This window comes from Chenopodium quinoa, unplaced genomic scaffold (assembly GCF_001683475.1).
Source record: "Chenopodium quinoa cultivar QQ74 unplaced genomic scaffold, ASM168347v1, whole genome shotgun sequence".
NCBI classification, from domain to species: Eukaryota; Viridiplantae; Streptophyta; class Magnoliopsida; order Caryophyllales; family Amaranthaceae; genus Chenopodium; species Chenopodium quinoa.
In genome coordinates, this window is record NW_018742577.1 from 746,647 (window position 1) to 765,999 (window position 19,353).

Genomic DNA, 19,353 nt, shown 5'->3' on the forward strand with positions numbered 1-19,353 from the left:
CAGGTCAAAAAATGTTGGATCAAATCGGTTGTCAGTTAACATATGGTCAGGTTCAGGTCGAGTTACATATCATTAGTTTCACCCCATTGTCCGGGTACAGGTTTGGTTTAGATCATTGCCGGTTCAGGTCGATTTCTCGGGTCGGATCAGTTTTTGACAGCTCTATGGACGTGCAGGGACTTTGCACAGACGTGCCACTTTTTGGCATGGGCGTGCAACTATTTTATAGCGAAACAACTTCGTTTTGGAAGGTCATAACTTCTTCATTACTCATTCGAATAAGGCATGTGACCAGTCGTTAGAAAGATCTTGAGATGAAATTTAATCTCCAATTTGAATCATTTCAAAATACTGAGTAGAACAAAAGTTATGGTCATTTAACCTTAGTGCAAAAATCCTTCCAAATGCTCTTATTTCACTCTTGGACTCTTTTCCTTGCTTCTTTCATTCTTCCATAGCTCCCTTATTTCCTCTTCTTGACTCCAACTTCTTTTTCTTCTTTATCCAAAAGCTTTAAAGTGTCATCGATCATTATACCTAAATATGCACCAAAACACCAGCAACCCCGTGAAGCATAATATCCACAAAAAAAATGCATAAAATAGAGTTATTAGCTTAGTGAAGACATTGATTTCTCAAAATTCTAAGTCTCAAAACCACTCTAAAATCATACAAAATTACAAGCTATCAAATTTGTTTCTTTAATATACTTTTATTTAGCAAAAAAAAAAACATCAGGAGATGAAACGTGTCATAGTTATTAATTGATTTTAGGACTTTTTGTCAGAAACTACCTAATAAAACCCAGATTTTGTGAGGAACTACCTAATAAAAAAATGTTTATAAAAAATTACTTAATAAAATGTAAGATGTTGTAAGAAAATACCTAATAAAAGGATAAAATGTTAAATACTGCCTTTATCATATTTCTATTGTTGACCCACCTCTAAACACCCCTATAACCACCGATTTCATTTTCAAAACCAACACAACTTGCTTGAAATTGCCTCCACCACTCTGAAACCACCTTCCAACCCCAAAACCACCACCTCTAACCAAGAGCTAATCAAAGTCAACTCGGTCCCGCTGTCCCAACCCGAATTTGGGGGGTTTTGGCAGATTTTTGGGCCCGAAAAATCTCATGGACCAGTCATTTTGGGCGAGTTTAGCACCTAATTTTCGGCCCAAAGCTTGGCCCAACCCGAGAAATGGGGTATTTTTTGGCATCAGCTCGGCCTGACTCGACCTGCCTAATGATCACCTCTACTCTAACCCAAAAATCACCATCTCGAAGCGCGAAACTACCCTCACCAACTCGGAATATCCTCCGACCACCCTAAAATAACCTAACCACTTTGATGAAAACCAACCCCGCAGCAGTTTCGAGGGTATTTTGAGGTGAGTCAACGTTGTAAAAATTAGGTCAACGGTGGAAATGACCAAAAAAAAAAAAATCTTACAACATTTTTTTTATTAGTTAATCAATAACATAATACTAAAACAGACACCGGGATTGACATGTGTCACTTTTTGGTGCTTTTCTTTTCCCTCCAAAACATTTTTTTTTCTTTTTTTTTATTCATTCCTTACAAAAATATTTATTTCTTTATATACTTGTGATTCACTTCCTTAAAAAAAATATTCACCAACTCATATAATTATGATTTACTCTTCAAAAAAAAAAAAAATTCACCAACTCATATAATTGTGATTCACCTTCTAAATAAAATGTTCACATATTTTCCATATCTTTTATTGCGTAAAATTTTATTCTATTATCTTTTATTTTTTTTGTGTTCCACTTGTCTCAGCCTTTGGGTTGATTCGAATTTGGAGCTCAATTATAGGTATAAATTAAGACTCAAACTTTTTTAATTTCATTTAAAAATATTAGGATTTAATTAAGATAGCTTTTGAATCAGCATTATAATTCATTATAAAATTTTGTAAAAACCGTACGGGGCACGAGACTTAATCTAGTTTCTTATAAAAAAAAAGGTTTTATTAGGTAGTTTCTGACCAAAAAAAAAAAAAAAAAAAAAAAAAAAGCCTTGATTTTACTATTTCAAAAAAAAATGAACAAAATAATTTCCACCTTTGTTATGAATTGAAATTTGTGAAATTATGTTGTGTCAAAAAGAAATTTATGAAATTGTGACATCCAATCCATAAGTTCAATTAATGATATTCCCTAAATTTATATTTTTTTTTTCTATTTTTAACCTTTTAATGTTAACTAAAATCATCCCCTCAAATTTTACTTCTTCCATCTATCAGTCATTCTTAAGCATAACCCACAATAACCTCAAATTTTACCTCTTCCATCTATCAGTCATTCTTAAGCTTAACCCACAATAATTACAAAATTACTAATTAAAAATTTCCTCATTAACCAAAAATAGAATTGCTGCTAATCAAAGGTGTGTAAATTTCAATCAAACTTCTCTCTTTTCCCCCATTTCCCCACATCACCTTTTGCATTGTCAAACCAACTATCCCAAATAAAAACTTTAAAGAAAAATAATTAAATTAAATAATAAACAAATTGAAACCTTGTTTTTAATTTCTTCATATTCACACACTCTCACCTTTTTTCTTGGTTTGCTTGATTAGTTTTTCTACAATACAGGTATTTTCTGTGGTACCCTCTTCCCAAAGTTTGTTCCTTTATTTTCTGGGTAATGCTGATTGATCTTGCTTTCTTGTTAATATGAGCTTTCTTGTAATTTTCATATATTTATATTGTATTATGCATCATAATCTCTCTTGATCTTTGCTTGTAATTTATGATTTTGGATTCATTTGCTGTCTTTTTCAATTTTCATTCTGCATTGATTTCTATCAGATTTTAGTTTTTTTTTGAAATTTGATTGTAGTTCAAATCGGTTATTTTCAATTTGCTTCTAATCTGATCTTGTCTTTGAAAAATTGGGTTTTATTGTTATTATTACAAGGAACATTTTTTGGACAATTTTTCAGGTTGGATTTGGTTCTTATCAGTAATTGGAAATGTTTCTACGGGTGCCACCACCTACAGGTTGATTAGGTTAATGAATTTAGGGTTTATATTGACTGCTTTCATTGTTATTGTTGTTAGTTTCATAGATCAGATTAAAGAGGGTAGAAGTTGTTGGGTTTGTGAAAATTTGAGCAGTGAAATGGGTTACCTTGATTCAGTGTTGCAATCCTCCAATCAAATTCATGTCGAGGAACAACCCGTCACAGGCGGCGGCCTCAGGTGGTTTTCTTTTTGCCTTTTCAGTGTCTCACTTTACCATTTCTGAGATTTATTGTTTTATGGTCTTGAGATTGTCCATATCCTATAATTATCCTAGCTTGCCCCTTGTTAATCTCAAGAAATTCTTTAGGTACTGATGGCTTGAGGATTAGGAATTTTGTTTGTGTGTGCAATTGTGGGTGTGATGATAGGATGAATGTATTTACTTTAACGTCATTGTTACTCTTGTGAATTAGTCAATTGTCCACATTTTTATTCCTCAAGCTTATTAGATAAGTTAAAACCTATGCTGCCAGCCTGCTAGAGCTTAATAAATCATGTATGCTACATTGACAATTATGACTTTCCATAAGCATTCAAGGAGGAAGAAGATCTAGAATTAGAATGCATTTGGTTTCTTACATGACATTCAACACACATTTAAACCTATTCCTAGTAACTTCCATTTTGGTTATCATTGCATCATTTCCCCTTAGAGTGCCCTTAATATAGTTGGCTTCTAAATTCCATATCTAATTCTATGGGACGTTTGCGTAGTTTTGTTGATACTCACAATCAAGAGTCACAGCTGTGACAGCTTGGAGTGCTTGATGCCTTTTTCGTTTGGAGTTTGATGCCTTTTTTGACGTGAGGGAAAATTACTGTCAAACCCTTGTTATTTGTTGATCTTATTTGAACCTTAATTATGTGGTAATGGGTTAATGGATATGCAAATCATGGTGATATTCTGGTCTTAAAATATTGCTTTGGTTGAACAACATGTCTCACCTTGTATATTTCTTCATACTTCCACCATGATAATGCTATTTATCCTCATGACCTCGTGTACCTTAGAGAGTTGTTTCCTTGTATGCATGCCTGTGTCTGTTGTGTATTGACATCTCTCTTATCCATTGGAAACATTTAGGGGTCATTTGGTTGGTTCTTTTGGAATGAATTTAGAGTCCATTCCATCAATTTTATTGTTTGGTTAGGCATTTTAGGTATGAAATCTCATACTAAGAGGGTTCTAACTATACCCATTCCCCTAAAATCCCATGCGGGCCTTCACAATCAATTACTTTAATGAAAAGTAAAAATCATTCCAACAAATAAACCAAACAAGTTTAGTCTAGTATGGGCCCTATGAGGTTTAGAATCTATACCTTCTTAGTTATGACACTCTTAACAAACCAAACAACCTCTTAATTCTAGTTGATGGTGAAGGTCTCTAATCTCTACCAGTCTGTCATCCTCAACAGTGGATGAATTTAAATCTATTTTCTATATAGTAAAACTTACTTTCTGGCTATCATTTTCTGGATGGTGTGGAGAATTATCACTTTGAAATGCAACCAGATTTCCTTAGAAAGAACCCTAACATGAGAAATTTCCCCTTAGAGCTACATCAGAACCTAGCTAAGTTCTCACTGGACATTTTTGTTGTCTCAAATTGACTCTGTTGGGAGTATGCTGTGTATCAAGTCAACTGGTGTTGTTTAGATGATAGTCTGACAGCTTAATATAGTCCTTTATGATGCCAAATCCTCTTGTTGTAGCCTTTTGAAGTACAAAAGATAAGTCTTCTTTCCATCTCAATCTACTGTTGGTTAAAGATTCCATGAATGGGCAAATTTGCCAGGGATATAGGAGAAGAAAAGAGGGATTAGAGATTAGTGTGACTGTGTGAGTGGGGATGTTTGCATGTTGTGTCTATTGTCCTTGATGAAGTTACTTTGAAGAATAGTATTTTGAGGAAGGCCTTCACTTTAATAAATAAGTCTTGCACATGATCAAGTAAAGGGTCATTATTGATATTTAACCTTGGGGGAGGGCAGATTATGTCATCTTTTGGATATTTAACCTTGGGGGAGGGCAGATTATGTGGATAAATCATTCTTTTTTTAATTTGAGGGGATTTGGGGGGGGGGGGTGTTTCAGATGGTTGGTTTTGCCCTATGGCCCTATGGGTCCACCTTAGTTTTTTTTTTTTTTTTTTTTTGAGAAATGACATAGCTCTAGGTAATTAGAAATAATGTAAATACTTCCTCTGTTCTTTTTTAGTTGACATGTTTTGACTTTTGATATTATTCACAAATCACAAACTTTACTTTGACTATCTTTAATGACCTTATAGCTGTTATAAAACATAGTCATGTTTCTAGTTTGAATCGTCTTATTTTATACGTATATTATTTGTTTCAACGTTATATAATTTTACTTGTTTAGAATTAGAAATATTAATTGTTAAACTTCCGTGTTTGCAAAGGTGATTAATGAAACTTGTCAACTAAAAAAGAACATGGGAGATAGTATATATAGTAACAGAGGTGTACTCCACTGCCATGAACAGATTTGTTCAGAAGTTTGATTTTGTATGTCTGTCTTCCTTGATGGCCTAAAACATTGTTGAAACTTGAAATTTACTGTGCTAGCTTAAGTAGAATTTTAAATCACTAATGTGTGCCACTGTGTTTGCAACCTGAATACACTATCAAGTATCAATCAAGGTTGTCAATTCATTATATTGATGAGTTTTAGATGGTGAGTTTGACTTTCCCATTTACTAATTGTGAAATGATCTTCATGTAAACAGTCAAAACGGCAAGTTTAGCTATGGATATGCAAGCTCTGCTGGGAAAAGGTCGTCAATGGAAGATTTTTATGAGACTAGAATTTATGGTGATGATGGAGAGATAGTTGGCTTGTTTGGTGTTTTTGATGGTATGTTTCTTCTCTTGACTTCCATTCCCTGCTTTCTGACAGTGATACTAGTTTTGTCATCTTTTGTTAACTCTGAATCATTGTTAAAAATATCATGAAATTTGTGTATTGTCATAGAGATGGATACTTTGTTTATGTTGGTGGGTCTGGAATTTTGTTGATATGCTGAACTCGACATTGCTTTTGTAAATTGTGCACAGTGATAAGTATGTATTTACCATTAGTAGAATTAATTAGCTTTGTGCACCTCTGTTTTTTTTTTTTTTAAATTTTTTTTTTACAATGTATTTTTGATCGTTTTTCCTTTCCAAGCAATGATTGCATATTGCGGGGTCTTTGTAAAGTATAGATTTTGCTGTGATATTACTATGTTCAACGATAAATTAATGCTTGAGAAGTTCTTCGCTTGGATCATTTTCTCAAACGTAATGATTGCACTTTGATGGCCAATTGTATCACCTTTCACGGCTTTATTTCTTTGTATTTCTTTCTTTTGGCACATCTGTGGCCCATGGGTACTGCTTTAAAGTTTGTAAACATAGCCTTCAGCTTATCTGTAGTTACAAGATGCAAATGCATTATGAGTGTATGACAAATATTTAAATTATCTGTAGTTTAGATCAGTTTCATAGCAGATTTATATAATGGAAGTGAGACATGAATGGGAACAAGAGTGAATTTAGCTGTACATTTTGGTTTGGAAATTATGCTCGTCATTGTATATGGCTCACCGTGTTATATTAATGAGCCAGGATTTGGAAGATCGTTCTGTGCCCATTGACAGTGCTAAATTTGATATAATTGTGGCTAACTTAATTTTATTTTGTATTTTCAGTCGTCAATGTGTGTTAATGCTACTATGTTACAACTTTTTTCTTGCAGGACATGGTGGTGTTCGAGCTGCTGAATATGTGAAACACCATCTTTTTAGCAATCTGATTAAGCACCCAAAGTTCATTGCTGATACCAAATCAGCTATAGGTTTTGCTCCCAGAGCTCTGTAGCTTGTCTTGACAGTGCTTTAATAAAGCTGAATTACTTGGTTATCATGGTGTTTTGTTTGTTTTAATTTCATTTATTATTGCAGCTGAAACTTACAGTCATACAGATTCAGAATTTCTAAAATCTGAGAACTCCCAGAACAGAGATGCTGGATCAACTGCTTCCACTGCTATCCTTGTTGGTGATCGTTTATTGGTTGCCAATGTTGGTGATTCCAGGGCTGTTATATGCCGCGGTGGTGAAGGCAAGTGCTTTATGAACATGTTACATAATTACATCCTGTCACAGCCTTATGTGCTAGTCAGATTTCCAAAAAAACCTTTTACTGAATTTACTATTTATGGGATGCATTTAACTGTATATATATAGCTTGTAAAGCACCATCAGAACTTTGCTAAAGTGTTTTGGAAGGGGAGATTTTTGGTTGGGTTGGGGTTTTGGGAGAGAGGGGGGGGGGGGGTGAGGGGGAGGCACTCTTTTTTCGAAAAGAAAGCAAAGGGGATGGAAATGGGGGATTTTATTTTCTTCTTTCGATGAAGCAAATTCTTTTAATGCTTCCTTTTTGGCGGGAAGGGGAATGGAGGGAATTAATTTCCTTCTTTCGATGAAGCACATTCTTTTAATGTTGGCAAGATTTGGATGGAATATAATCTCACTCCACTCTTCCCGCCCCCTTCACCCCTTTCAGTCTTTCACTCCACATTTTTTTTACTTGGGTGAGTTTAAAAATCAATAAGTAAATAAGTGTAGAATACTCATAATTTTTCAATCTATTTTTCCTCCCATGATTTATAATAATCTCTATTGGAATTTGTTTGACTGGCAACTTAAGCCTCCTATAGTCCATTGTTTGATGTGATTTTGAGATTTTTTAATCTAATTTTGGTCCATCATTGTACCATATGTTTGCAGCAATTGCTGTTTCCCGAGATCATAAGCCAGATCAAAGTGATGAACGACAACGTATTGAGGATGCAGGAGGTTTTGTTATGTGGGCTGGTAGGGAATTTTGTTACCCAATCCTTTTGATCTCAGTTTCATCTGTAATTAGTTAGTTTTTTCATGGCTGACACTTGATAACAGGAACTTGGAGGGTTGGAGGTGTTCTTGCTGTTTCTCGTGCTTTTGGTGACAAACTCTTGAAGGAATATGTGGTTGCTGACCCTGAGATTAAGGTCAGGTGAAGAAATTCATGGTTAGATGATTATTAAGTGTCTCCATCATTGAATTCTTGATATAAGATTCTACAATCACTTTTCATTTATTGAAATTTGGGAGTATCATTGCTATCACTCTTTTAACCTGTATATAAGCATCATGTTGTCTCAACCCAATAACCCATTATGCATTATGACTTGATTTGATTTTACCAGAATTTTTTATTTATATTTCTCTGTAGTCTACACTCTCTTTGTTACCCAATCTAACCAAGGGCATTTTGAAATACCTAATTAGTTGACATACTATGGAAAATTTGTTTTGACATCCCAAAATAGTTTGGTAAGTAGTTGCGTGAATTTCTACTATAGATGCCATAGAGCAGAGAGAAATTTCTCTTCTCCATTGTCATCCGCATCTCCTTCAACCTCGGTGACTTTTTCATTATGAACAAGATTCGCATGTATCTTGATTATATTCACTTGCCAATCTCAATTCACTAAAAAATGCAAAATATTGTTGTACATTAGCCCTTGGGAGAAGTATATACATGCTATAAGTCTTGGGCAGAAGGAAATCGATGTACATTAAGAAACTAGTATAATCTCCTAACAGATAAACTAGAACAATATATACATCCTCAATGCTCCCCTTCAACTTGGAGCGTGGAGCATGAAAGTCCTGAGTGGCCAACTTATGAGAGAAGAATTCAAATTGATGTCAACCTAGCACCTTCTTAAATATATCCTGCTGTTCATTAGGGGAATGAACATGTGAAGTAGCACTATTTCCAGCCAGATAAAGTGACAATTTGCTTGCAGAAATGTGCAGAGCTGTTCGGATTTCATCATATGGACACATTATTATTTACATCATCAATATGGAGAGCCATCTAGATAATCTTCTTCTCTATCTTAGCTGTTTCAAATTTGTTTCCTGATCATGTTTAAATGTCTATGTGTCTATAATTATTTTGAAGAGGATCTTGGTTATTGCTTCTTGTATACTTCCTCCGTTTCTATATAGTTGACGCGTTTGATTTAGACACATATATTAAGGAGAGGAGAGAGAGTGAGAGAGAATGAAAAAGCAAGTGGGGTAGCTTATAAATGCAAGGTAAAAAATTTACCCCAAAAGGAAATGTGTCAACTAAAAAAAACTTCATAAAAAGGAATACGTGTCAACTAAAAGAAACGGAGGTAGTATATTTTAACATTTTTTTCCTAAATCAAAATTTCTGTTTTGTCTCTTTTCTGATTTTGTCCCTCATAGCTGCATAGTGTAAGAACAGTAAACAGATGCATTTTCAGTTGATGCTGGTATTTAACATCTACTTGTTGCCTGTTGGCTCTATGTCTTGTACTATTACTCCTTGCCTATGTAAGCAATACAAATTCATGACGCATGTGCTATGTGTACTCAAATGGTTTAGTTTTATAGACATATCCATACTTGGAAAATTAGAACTGCTTGGCCTAGCCGTTTTGTGTGAATATTTCTTAATCTTTAATTTATTTATTATTGTGATAAAAACAAGCTTAATATACCCAATTAAGTTACTAATTTTATTTATTTTTATCTACCAGGAAGAGAAAGTTGACAGCTCTCTTGAGTTCCTTATTCTTGCAAGTGATGGATTGTGGGATGTTGTCACTAATGAGGTTTGTCCTCTAATGCTCCTTCTTGGTTACTGATTCCAATCAATTATTTGGACTCTCATTGCTATCAACTATCTCACCTGCGTTATTGACTTCATATTGACTTAAGCTGTGTTCCTACTTTCATCATAATGTTATTGGCTACATAAGTTCGTTTTGCCCTCCGCTTAACCTAAACTTTCTTCTACTACTTTTCAGGAGGCAGTTGATATGGTGAAACCCATCCAGGATTCTGAAGAAGCAGCAAAGAAGCTCATGAAAGAAGCTTATCAGCGTGGCAGTGCAGATAACATCACCTGTGTAGTCGTTCGGTTCCTAGACAACTGTTATCACAATGATGCCTCAAAACGAGTCTCAGGCAATCAAGCTGATTCCTCAAATAAGAACTCAGGTGATTCTTCAAATCAGCTTCCTGGCAAGCAGGGTGATTCCTCTAAGGGTGGCTCTCATTGAAATATTTCGGTCTGCTCCTTAAGCATTTAACTAGCCTCATCGTCTGTAAAAATAGGTGCAGAAGATATTATCAATCTGTTAATAGGTTAATTGAGAATCGGGTGGACTAGCATAAATTGCAATGGTCATAGGTGAAAAGTACGTATGTATCGATGTAATTGTAATTTAGAAGCTCTGGAGCTCTTGTTATGATCTAATTTAACTATATAGATACTTAATTATGACTGACTTGTAACAGAGCTTAATGATACCAATGTGGTAATTACGAAGTTGAAATTTGCTTTTGATAATTTTTTATATGTGATAATGTTGTAGCATTATTTGAGCATAAGTTTGTCAACTTTGATGGTGAAGGAAATATATGCATTTTCATACGTTTATATTCTTCCAGGCTTTCTTATTCATTTAGGTTCATAAATTGCAGTATATATCATTGTTCTTTTTAGTTTTTGGAATAAAGTAAATTTTATTTTTGGAAGTCAAGGAAGTTTAATTAAGAGATAATTAAGTCACATTACAGTTATCCAATAGAGACATAATCCAGCTTGACAACAATGTTGAAAACACCTTTATTCATAGGAATTGCATGGACGAGTGATCTCGACCAATGTGGTCCTTCCATCATCAAATGTTTTAACTCAATCTCATCAACCCTCTCAAAGGGGTTGTGTTGTTCTATTTCTGCGATGATTCCGACTAGACGGAAATAAGACTAAAAGAGCAACAACTAGAGCTAATACATCACGTGATTTATGAGTGATTTTGTCATGCATTTTTAGACTTATGCCAAAGAAGGAAAGATTAAATGCTTATTTGGCCTAAGAGCTATATGTAGCATTCCCTTGCGGTTATATTGTTAACTCTTAAATGAAAACATAACCATATGAAATAGGAAAAATTGCAAAAAATAATACAACCTTTGGCCGGTTCTTTTTATATAATACAACCCTTCGATTATTTCTTAATATTACAACCTTTGGGGGGTGTTGAATTTTAACAGGCAAAATAACTTGTAACCGGTTGAATAAGTTACCATGACACGTGTTGTCATGTAATTGGTTTAAAATAATAATAAAAAAAACAGATTTTTAATTTTTAATTAAAATTGTTTAATTAACTTTTTAGTTTTAATAAAATCATTTCAATTAAAAAAATCAACCCTCTAGCCACCACCACCCTTGCCCCTCCCCTGTTTTCTCCACCACCACCTCTCCACCTTCCTTGTTTTCTTCACACCCCTACCATCACCGTGCGCCCAACCAACAACGGTAGCATCGACCACCCCGCATCACCCTTTGCTGCTCCCAAACGCACCACCACAACAACCACAATCATCACCACACATCCAACTCCATCCCTTCGCTGCTCCCTTGATACGGAGCTGGAGCTGCTAACTATGATGCGCACCACCAGGCAGCACTTAACGCCACCACCGCAATCTCTTTTTGGGTTTCGGGTTTAACCCAGAAAACCTTTTTCCTAGGGTTTTGGGGTTTCAGGTTTTCTTGATTTAATGGATTTTTAATAGTTTTAGGTGAGGGAATAGGGTTTATCGTGGCCGGAAAACAGGGGATGGGGTGGTTTTTGGGCTGCGATGGTTTGTGGTGGAATCGGGGCTGCGGACTGCGGTGGTGTCGGTTTTCGCGGGCGCGATGGGTAAGGGAGGTGGAGGTAACATGGAGTGGGTTGCCGGCGGTGTGTGAGCTAGACGCCGGGAGTCCGGTTTCTTGGCTGGGGGAAAAGGGAGCTGCGTGAAGGCGGGAGGTGGGGGGAAGGAATGGTGGTGACAGGGGTGGTGGGGGGTTTTTAATAATAATAAAAGTAATTTTATTATTTTATATATTTTAAAAATTAAAAATATTAAATAAATTTTTAAAAATTAAAACAAATTGACAAAGCCAATAAAACAACGACACGTGTCATGATAACCTGTAAAAACAGGTTACCAACCGGTTTTTGCCTGTTAAAATTCAACACCCCTCAAAGGTTGTAATATTAAGAAATAATCGAAAGGTTGTATTATTAAAAAAAAACCGGCCAAAGGTTATATTATTATTTGCAATTTTTCCTATGAAATATTGTTACATTTGTCTCAATGTAAATTTTCATCAATTTCATTACATAATTTATACAGATTAATAAGTAGAGATATAAATTGTTAAACTTGTTGACAAACATGATAAACAATGAGTGAAAACAAAAAAAAAAAAAAAAAAAAAACAAAAATCTTTAATGATATTAATGTTTGAAACGTGCATTGGCAACTTGCCTAAAGAAATGTGTTAATTATAATAAAACGAAAACATTATACTGTAAAATAAGTAATTTGTTTTGTCAAAAAAAAAAAAAAAAAAAAGTTATTTGTGACAATTTAAATAATTATATAAAATTTTATACTAAATTTTCAAAACCATGCTATGTTTACCCATACTTACCCAAAACAATCCAGCTTGTAGAAAATCATCACCAGTATCTAGATAATGAAGACCTGACACTTGTGCTTACTCATTAAAATTTGGAACCAAATAACTCAAGTAAAGTTTCTATAACATATTTCTCTTCCGATAATAAAATCGACCAAATTCAATAAACCACCAACTCATACACTCTACATCTATAAACAAAACCCTTCAACAAGCGACAAAAGCGGCTACAGTCTTGCAAGACTCGATACAAAATACTAATGCATATCTGCAGAGCATAAAAATGATCAAACTGCAGTCGTGAAACACTTGAAAATATATAAGGCATTAGCCAAAACATGGGCACATATCAGCATATGCATTCGTTAGCGCACACTGATTGCCCAACCACCGCATCACTCCCGAAAAGAACACCCACATCACAAGATGGACACCCCAAAATGCATTCATCTGAGAGCAATTACTCACTCTATCAAGGAACATAATCCTGCATTGAAAAAAAAAAAAAAAATCAGTACAGATTTTGCATGTTATTGGCTGGAGCATAATTTTACCCCATGTAGATTTCACAAAGAAAACCTAGTGAAACAACTACACATTTGAACATGATGCATTTTACATAAAAGTCGTGCAATACAAACAATATGCTCTAGTATAAGTTATGAATAGAGCAACTGCATAACACAGAGCAACTAACATCACAATTCATTGATGTTGTATGAATATCACAATGTTTTTTGTACTCCTTTATTTTCAAAGTTCTATACTATCTCATGCTCTTAGAAGCAACAAAATATAGTTGATCAAATTTTTAGTTGTAGCAATGAGGATAAGCATATGAGAAAATTGAGCTACTTTAAAGTAATGAGGACATTACATGAACATTTGGACATAAAAATTGAATTTTAAATCAAATCACCAAGTTAAAAATTAAAAATTCAAATAGGAGCAAGGTGAAAGTTGCAAATCCTCCCTGAACAGCAAATCATTCGGCACAGCCATAATCAGTAGCTACACAAAGCAGTGAAACCACGACAATGCAAGATGCAATAAATGAACACGAGTAAGAAATATACTCAAAGACAAACATCTCTAGTTAACCCAATGATCCACCATGAAAAAAAATACTCAAAATTCATTGCCCACACAGAAGCAGCAAAACACTGAAGCGTATAAGACAGCACATCAATGTAAACAAAAATATCAACAATATGCCTTGGAACCCATGTAACTGATTGCTAAATAAGCAGAATACAGAAATCAGGAGGTTTTTAAAAGTGAATAAAGCCCGTTTACTTACATGATCACTGATATTAAAAGCTATTGTAGGTAATTTAAAAATTTTAAAATAAATAAATATATAAAAGAACACACACACACACACAATCACTTACAGACATTGACATTACAGGGAAAAAAATGTGGGGGTGGGGGATAAATATATTTAGATCAAGAACAAATAAAAGCCTTAACATAGAGCCCTAAAGGTCATTTAAGACGATATAAAGAAGAATCTCACACGTTAGCTTAACTGTTACGGAGTATGATACAACGAAATCAACAGAAGCAAATTCAATTACAGCAAGCAATAGAAGAGACGTAATCATTCATAGTCCTTTAAACCCCCAAAATAAAAGTAAGGAATTTGGAAACATTACTTGCTCATATTAGGCAGTGGTCAAAGTGCTGTAAAGCTGAGACAGTGCTGCTTGATTGGCAGGATCTACATTCTCACTGATAACTTGTCCATATCTCCCAGTGGAAAAGTCCGAAAGATTTCTCAAAGAAGCTAACAAAAACTGCTTTGGATCTTTAATTTCCTTGAGCGGATCATCATCTCTTTTATTGACATTATAAAGGCGAATAAATGTCGCAGAATAGCTTCCTGTCTCAGCAAAATCTGGAACTTCAGATTCTTCCTCTACTCTCTCTTCTTCTGGTCTGGTAACAAGCGTAACAATGCTATCTAACATTTTACCCCAAATTTTAGAAGATTCGGGTTTTAGAAGGGCAGGACATTCACACAAGAGTTTTGTTGAAGCCACTGCAGTTAGCTTAGTCTCAGTGGCACCTGTGATCTGCTTAAGATTTGGAACCCAGAACACCTCCAAAATTGTAAGTAGAATACCAGGCTGTACACGGTCAAAGGCATCAACAAGATTATTCCAACCATGCTTGACTATAACGAGAGACATAAATATGATAAAGCACCTAACAAACTTTGGGGTCTGGTTAGTCTGGAGACGGGTAAACAACGAAACCAAAATTTTCGGAAGATACCCAGCAATCACTTCGTACCCAAGGCTCTCAACAACTGTGTTCAGCACAAAAAAAGCCTGCTCCTCTGTCCTGGAAGAAGGAAGAAGCTTGCTGTATATATTAAGCACCTCATCTAGCTTTCCACCTTGGTTAAGTTCATTGGGAGCCATCCGAAGGAAAGCCTGAAGCAAACGCACTAGAGCAGGGACATCAGCAGATTTGGTCCACAGATCAGGAAGCAAAAGAAGCTCAAAGAACTGCATGTAGTGCGGTGGCAACGGGGGCCTGTTCAATTCAACAAGCTGTGCAAGAAGCTGGAATGCATATGGGAAGAACTCAATGACATTGTTTGTTAGAATCGTCTGAAGGCTTGGAAAGAGGCTAGTTTCAAACAGTGATATGACAGAGGGGTCCTTGTCACACACCCGTCTAATAAGCACAGCAACAGCCTCAAATAAATAGTGATTGAATATAGGGTTTTTAGGGTTCTTGCACACTTCGTTAAGAATGGAAGCCATCCCAGACATGCAAGTAGCAGCAACATCACCAGAAACATCCGCAACACCAAGTAACCGCATGATACACTTCATAACATATTGATTCTCCTCAGATTCAGGAAACTTCAGCGCAATAAAAAGGTTATTCAACAGCACAGGGAGAAAAGGTGCAATATCAGATGCAACATATCTAGCTCTACCCCCCTCATCTTTAACCAATAGAACCTTGTCAATGAAAATAGCAGCATAAGAGTGGATCACATTTGACTCAGCACCAAGAAATCGCAAAACTTCAGGAAGCAAGGACATCACACTAGACTTTGGAAGCTGATCTCTGAATACTGTCAAAAATTTAAGTGCACCTGCCTTGAGCAATGGAAATGAATTAACATCTTGACTCTGAAGCTCTGGAGCAACCACCACTGAAAAGAATGATTGCAGATCAAAACAGCCCGTCAAGACATTAGGGCCTGTAGCTTTAACAGTGCTCAGTGATATAACCAGATAGATAGCAGAGTCTTTGTATTTCCAATTCAAAGCTGGATTCTCATTACATTTAGCCAACATTGTCTGTATGACATTGTTCACCATGGGAGCAACCTTCTCTCTGTAGTGAGTTGCAATTCCTTTGAGAAGTTCACATGCAGCTCTCCTCTTAGTGTCAACATCACTCCCTTCCATATCCCGTCTTATAAACTCAATATAGTTAAACTCAAAGAGCTCTTCATCTTCTTCCCTCAGCATCACATTTGGGATGACAATGCTTCGACATATCTGATCTAAAGAAGCATCATCAAACAGCTTGTAGTGGTGTGCCATTGTGCTGACCATTGTCATGAACTTGATAGCAGTTATCGCAAGATGATCACGACCTGGAGATCCAGACACGGTGATAAGGAGGCTTCGCACTGCTTTCTCAAATTCACCCACATATCTTTCAAAAGGCTCCTCGGTCCTCTCCACATAAAGGGTCAATATTTCACAGATAGCTGCACGAAGATTATCAACAAGAGCTTGCTCACCTCCTTGTTCAAGGGCTGGGTATGTAGTAGTTAGATATTTTCCAAATACATTTATAAATGGATCCATATTATCTTCAAAGAGGTCAGGCAACTCCTGAAAGTTGAAGGAATAAAAGATTCTACAACACAGCCTCTGTGACTCAAATAGAGGCTTTAAATTTGCTGCGGAAGCACCAGAACTGACACCAGAGTCAAACAGAGATGCAGTATGGGAGAACAATTGCAACAATGGGACAGCCATGTTATCCAAACAATACCTTAAATCCAACCTCAAATCATTTGTCCCATACCCATGTCGGAACTTCTTAAACAATGAGTTGGCAGTCCCAAGTATCCCATTTATAGCAGCATAATTACCACCCTCGGTGAGTGCTTGCTGAAGCCTACTATTGAGCATTGGAAGCAACTCCGTCCACTGCCTAGGAAAATCATGCTTGCCAATGACCACCAATGCCTCACTAAGCTGAGATTGGATACGAGGTGTTGACTCCAACATCAAAGACACAATGTGTTCTTTAATCAGCTTCTTTTCGGCATCGGGAATAGGGTTTGGCAAGGGAACATTAGGTTCAGAGCGCCTTGCTGCCGGTGCCCATCGAGCTTTAAGAAAGTTTTTAAAGTTCACAGCTGCAGCTTGCTGGATCTCCTCGCCAATGCCTGGTGTACGAATGAGAGTAAGAACAGCCAACCCATAATTAGGTTGCTCAGCTGCCTCACCAAGACTAGCCTCAGCTTGGCGTCGAGGCTCATGGTTAGGAGAGAGAGAGTTCATAAAACATTTTGACAAAAACTCCAGAGTTTCTGGGCTGGTTGCCATCTGCAACCAAAATCAACCAACAAAAAAAAGCTTTCAGCTCAAGGTTTTCACAACTCTTATGAAATCCTTTTTTTTTTCCATTGTTGTTCGACTAATCCAAATAATGTATGAAATAAACAAACTAGTTGATAGCACGAAACATCGAAAACAAGCCAATTATGGTTAGGCCAGTCCCTGAGCCAGGGCAGGAGAGGCGGCCGCCCTGGGACCGGAGAGAATAGGTCCAATTTTCATAGTTCAATCCTAACATTAAAAGGTTTTGCAACACATTAGCAACCAAATTTGATTCAATTATCAAATCAAACTCGAAAAATCGCATAATTTTAGGCTCATAATTCGATTCAATCATCAAAACAGGCTCATAATATTCTTCTTTAGCAACATAATCGCTCGATATGATCTTTCACAACCTTATTGATTAGATGCAATAGTTCAAAATTTCGAACCCTAAATTAACTATACTGATAATCAAAAAAGAAAAACCCTAGATTGTGAAATTGATATTCGATGATTACAAAAAGAAACAACACCTTACCTCAGAAGCTGCTTCAATGGAGGGTAAAACTACCAGAAGGCGCCTCAATGGAGGAACTCGGAGTGCGAGTGCGCTTCAATGGAGAACTCGGAGTGCGCTTCAATGGGAAACCGAGAGAGAGAAAGAGGGGGGAAAAGGAAGACAAATACTGATGTACGTAATTTTGGTTTTGGACCAGTATAATTATGTACTAGCTTTTGGGCCCTTAGCCGGTGCGTAAATGGGGCTCAAAAACACTTGCGTGAACTGGTCCACAATAATATTATTGTGGACTCGAGGTCTATACACACGACATTATATTGAATATAGTGACCATTATTTTTAACATAGTAATCTTATTTTTAACATAGTAACCTTTATTAAAACTACTACAACGTTTAATAATATTGTGAACTTGAAATACGACGCTATTACCCTAATTTTAGCATAGTGGCCTTTATTATTCATATTGATTAGTATATAAAATATTTCATTACAAAAATATCCACTTAGGCCTATATATTACCAAAATGATTTTTATTTCAACATAGTGACCTTTTTTAAAATTATAGTGACCCTTTTTTTTGTTAATAAAACAACCATACTTTCTCTAATGTTAGTGGTCCACAATAAATTAGTGTGAACCAGGTCCATTTAAGAATTTATAAACGGGGCTATGCTTAAATATTCTTAAGACATGTTTAGTTTGTCATATTTGTACATACATATGCTGGCATATGATGTACCATTTATAACTAAAAAAATATCATGATATGTTTATACCATCAAAATGTATTATATTCATTACACTATCTAATCTATTATCTCATGGTATGCATGTACTATTATTAACTTACTATTGAGCATGTATCAAGACTTATCCATCTCAGACAACTTAGCCCCTAAGGGATGGAAATTCCCTTACTCGGCTCCTTACTCTATTATTAAATGACATAAATGATAAATGTGTAGGTCGTGTGGTCAATTAAGTTAGTCCAATTAAAACTTTCATGTTAGTTATCCGATTGGCCGACCACTTCTACAGTTCTACTTAACTTTTATTATTTTTATAATATTTTATAATTTATTCTAAATATGATCTTTCTTATATATATTGAATTATGAATAGCGAGGTTACTCTACTCCGACCCATAAAGGATATCGATCTGTTTATATATAGCAAGTTTTCTTATTTTTTACTACATGATAGATTAATGATATGTTCTTGTGAGAAGACGTTCTTAATCGATCTCTTTGACTCTTTCCCTATATCTTACCTTAAAAAAAAAAGGAATAATGAAGAACTAATAAGTTAGGTTATAAATTTATTCAACCAATAAGAAAAAAGTTCTTGACAAAAAAAAAAAACAAAAAAAAAACAATGTGAGTAGTTTTAACTTTTAAGTTGCTACGAGTATATATTTTGCTTTGTTCAAACGCTTTAGGCCGCGAGCATAACGAAGTAGAATAATCATTGTTAGCATTTTGTGTGCGGCTAGCCACACCATGTGGCCGCTCGTAAAAGAACAAAGTAAATCTTGAGCGAGTAACTAACCTCTGTAATACTAATTGAGTTACCCCTATAATACTGACGAAGTAACCCTTATTA

At 35.5% G+C, this 19,353-nt stretch overlaps 2 protein-coding genes across 5 annotated transcripts; one reads left to right on the forward strand and one right to left on the reverse strand.

The window, feature by feature from the left end:
* Nucleotides 1-2,508: 2,508 nt before the first annotated feature.
* Nucleotides 2,509-10,537, forward strand: LOC110720855 (probable protein phosphatase 2C 59). Of its 4 annotated transcripts, none has more exons than XM_021899931.1 (10): nt 2,509-2,629; nt 2,980-3,037; nt 3,178-3,238; nt 5,814-5,941; nt 6,824-6,922; nt 7,029-7,187; nt 7,856-7,942; nt 8,027-8,118; nt 9,688-9,762; nt 9,958-10,537. In XM_021899931.1, the coding sequence occupies exons 2-10, from the start codon at nt 3,010-3,012 to the stop codon at nt 10,210-10,212; spliced, it is 984 nt and encodes a 327-aa protein (XP_021755623.1). In that variant the 5' UTR covers nt 2,509-2,629; nt 2,980-3,009; the 3' UTR covers nt 10,213-10,537. The 4 variants fall into 4 exon arrangements, with proteins under 4 accessions (XP_021755623.1, XP_021755622.1, XP_021755625.1 ...); XM_021899932.1 differs by lacking the exon at nt 2,509-2,629 and adding an exon at nt 2,660-2,678; XM_021899930.1 differs by having other exon boundaries at nt 2,980-3,238.
* A 2,014-nt stretch (nt 10,538-12,551) lies between these two features.
* LOC110720856 (exportin-2-like) lies at nt 12,552-17,926 on the reverse strand. Its single transcript, XM_021899934.1, has 3 exons — nt 17,766-17,926; nt 14,294-17,230; nt 12,552-13,122 (listed from the first exon to the last, which is right to left on the reverse strand). The coding sequence occupies exon 2, from the start codon at nt 17,228-17,230 to the stop codon at nt 14,303-14,305; it is 2,928 nt and encodes a 975-aa protein (XP_021755626.1). The 5' UTR covers nt 17,766-17,926; the 3' UTR covers nt 12,552-13,122; nt 14,294-14,302.
* Between the last annotated feature and the right edge of the window lie 1,427 nt (nt 17,927-19,353).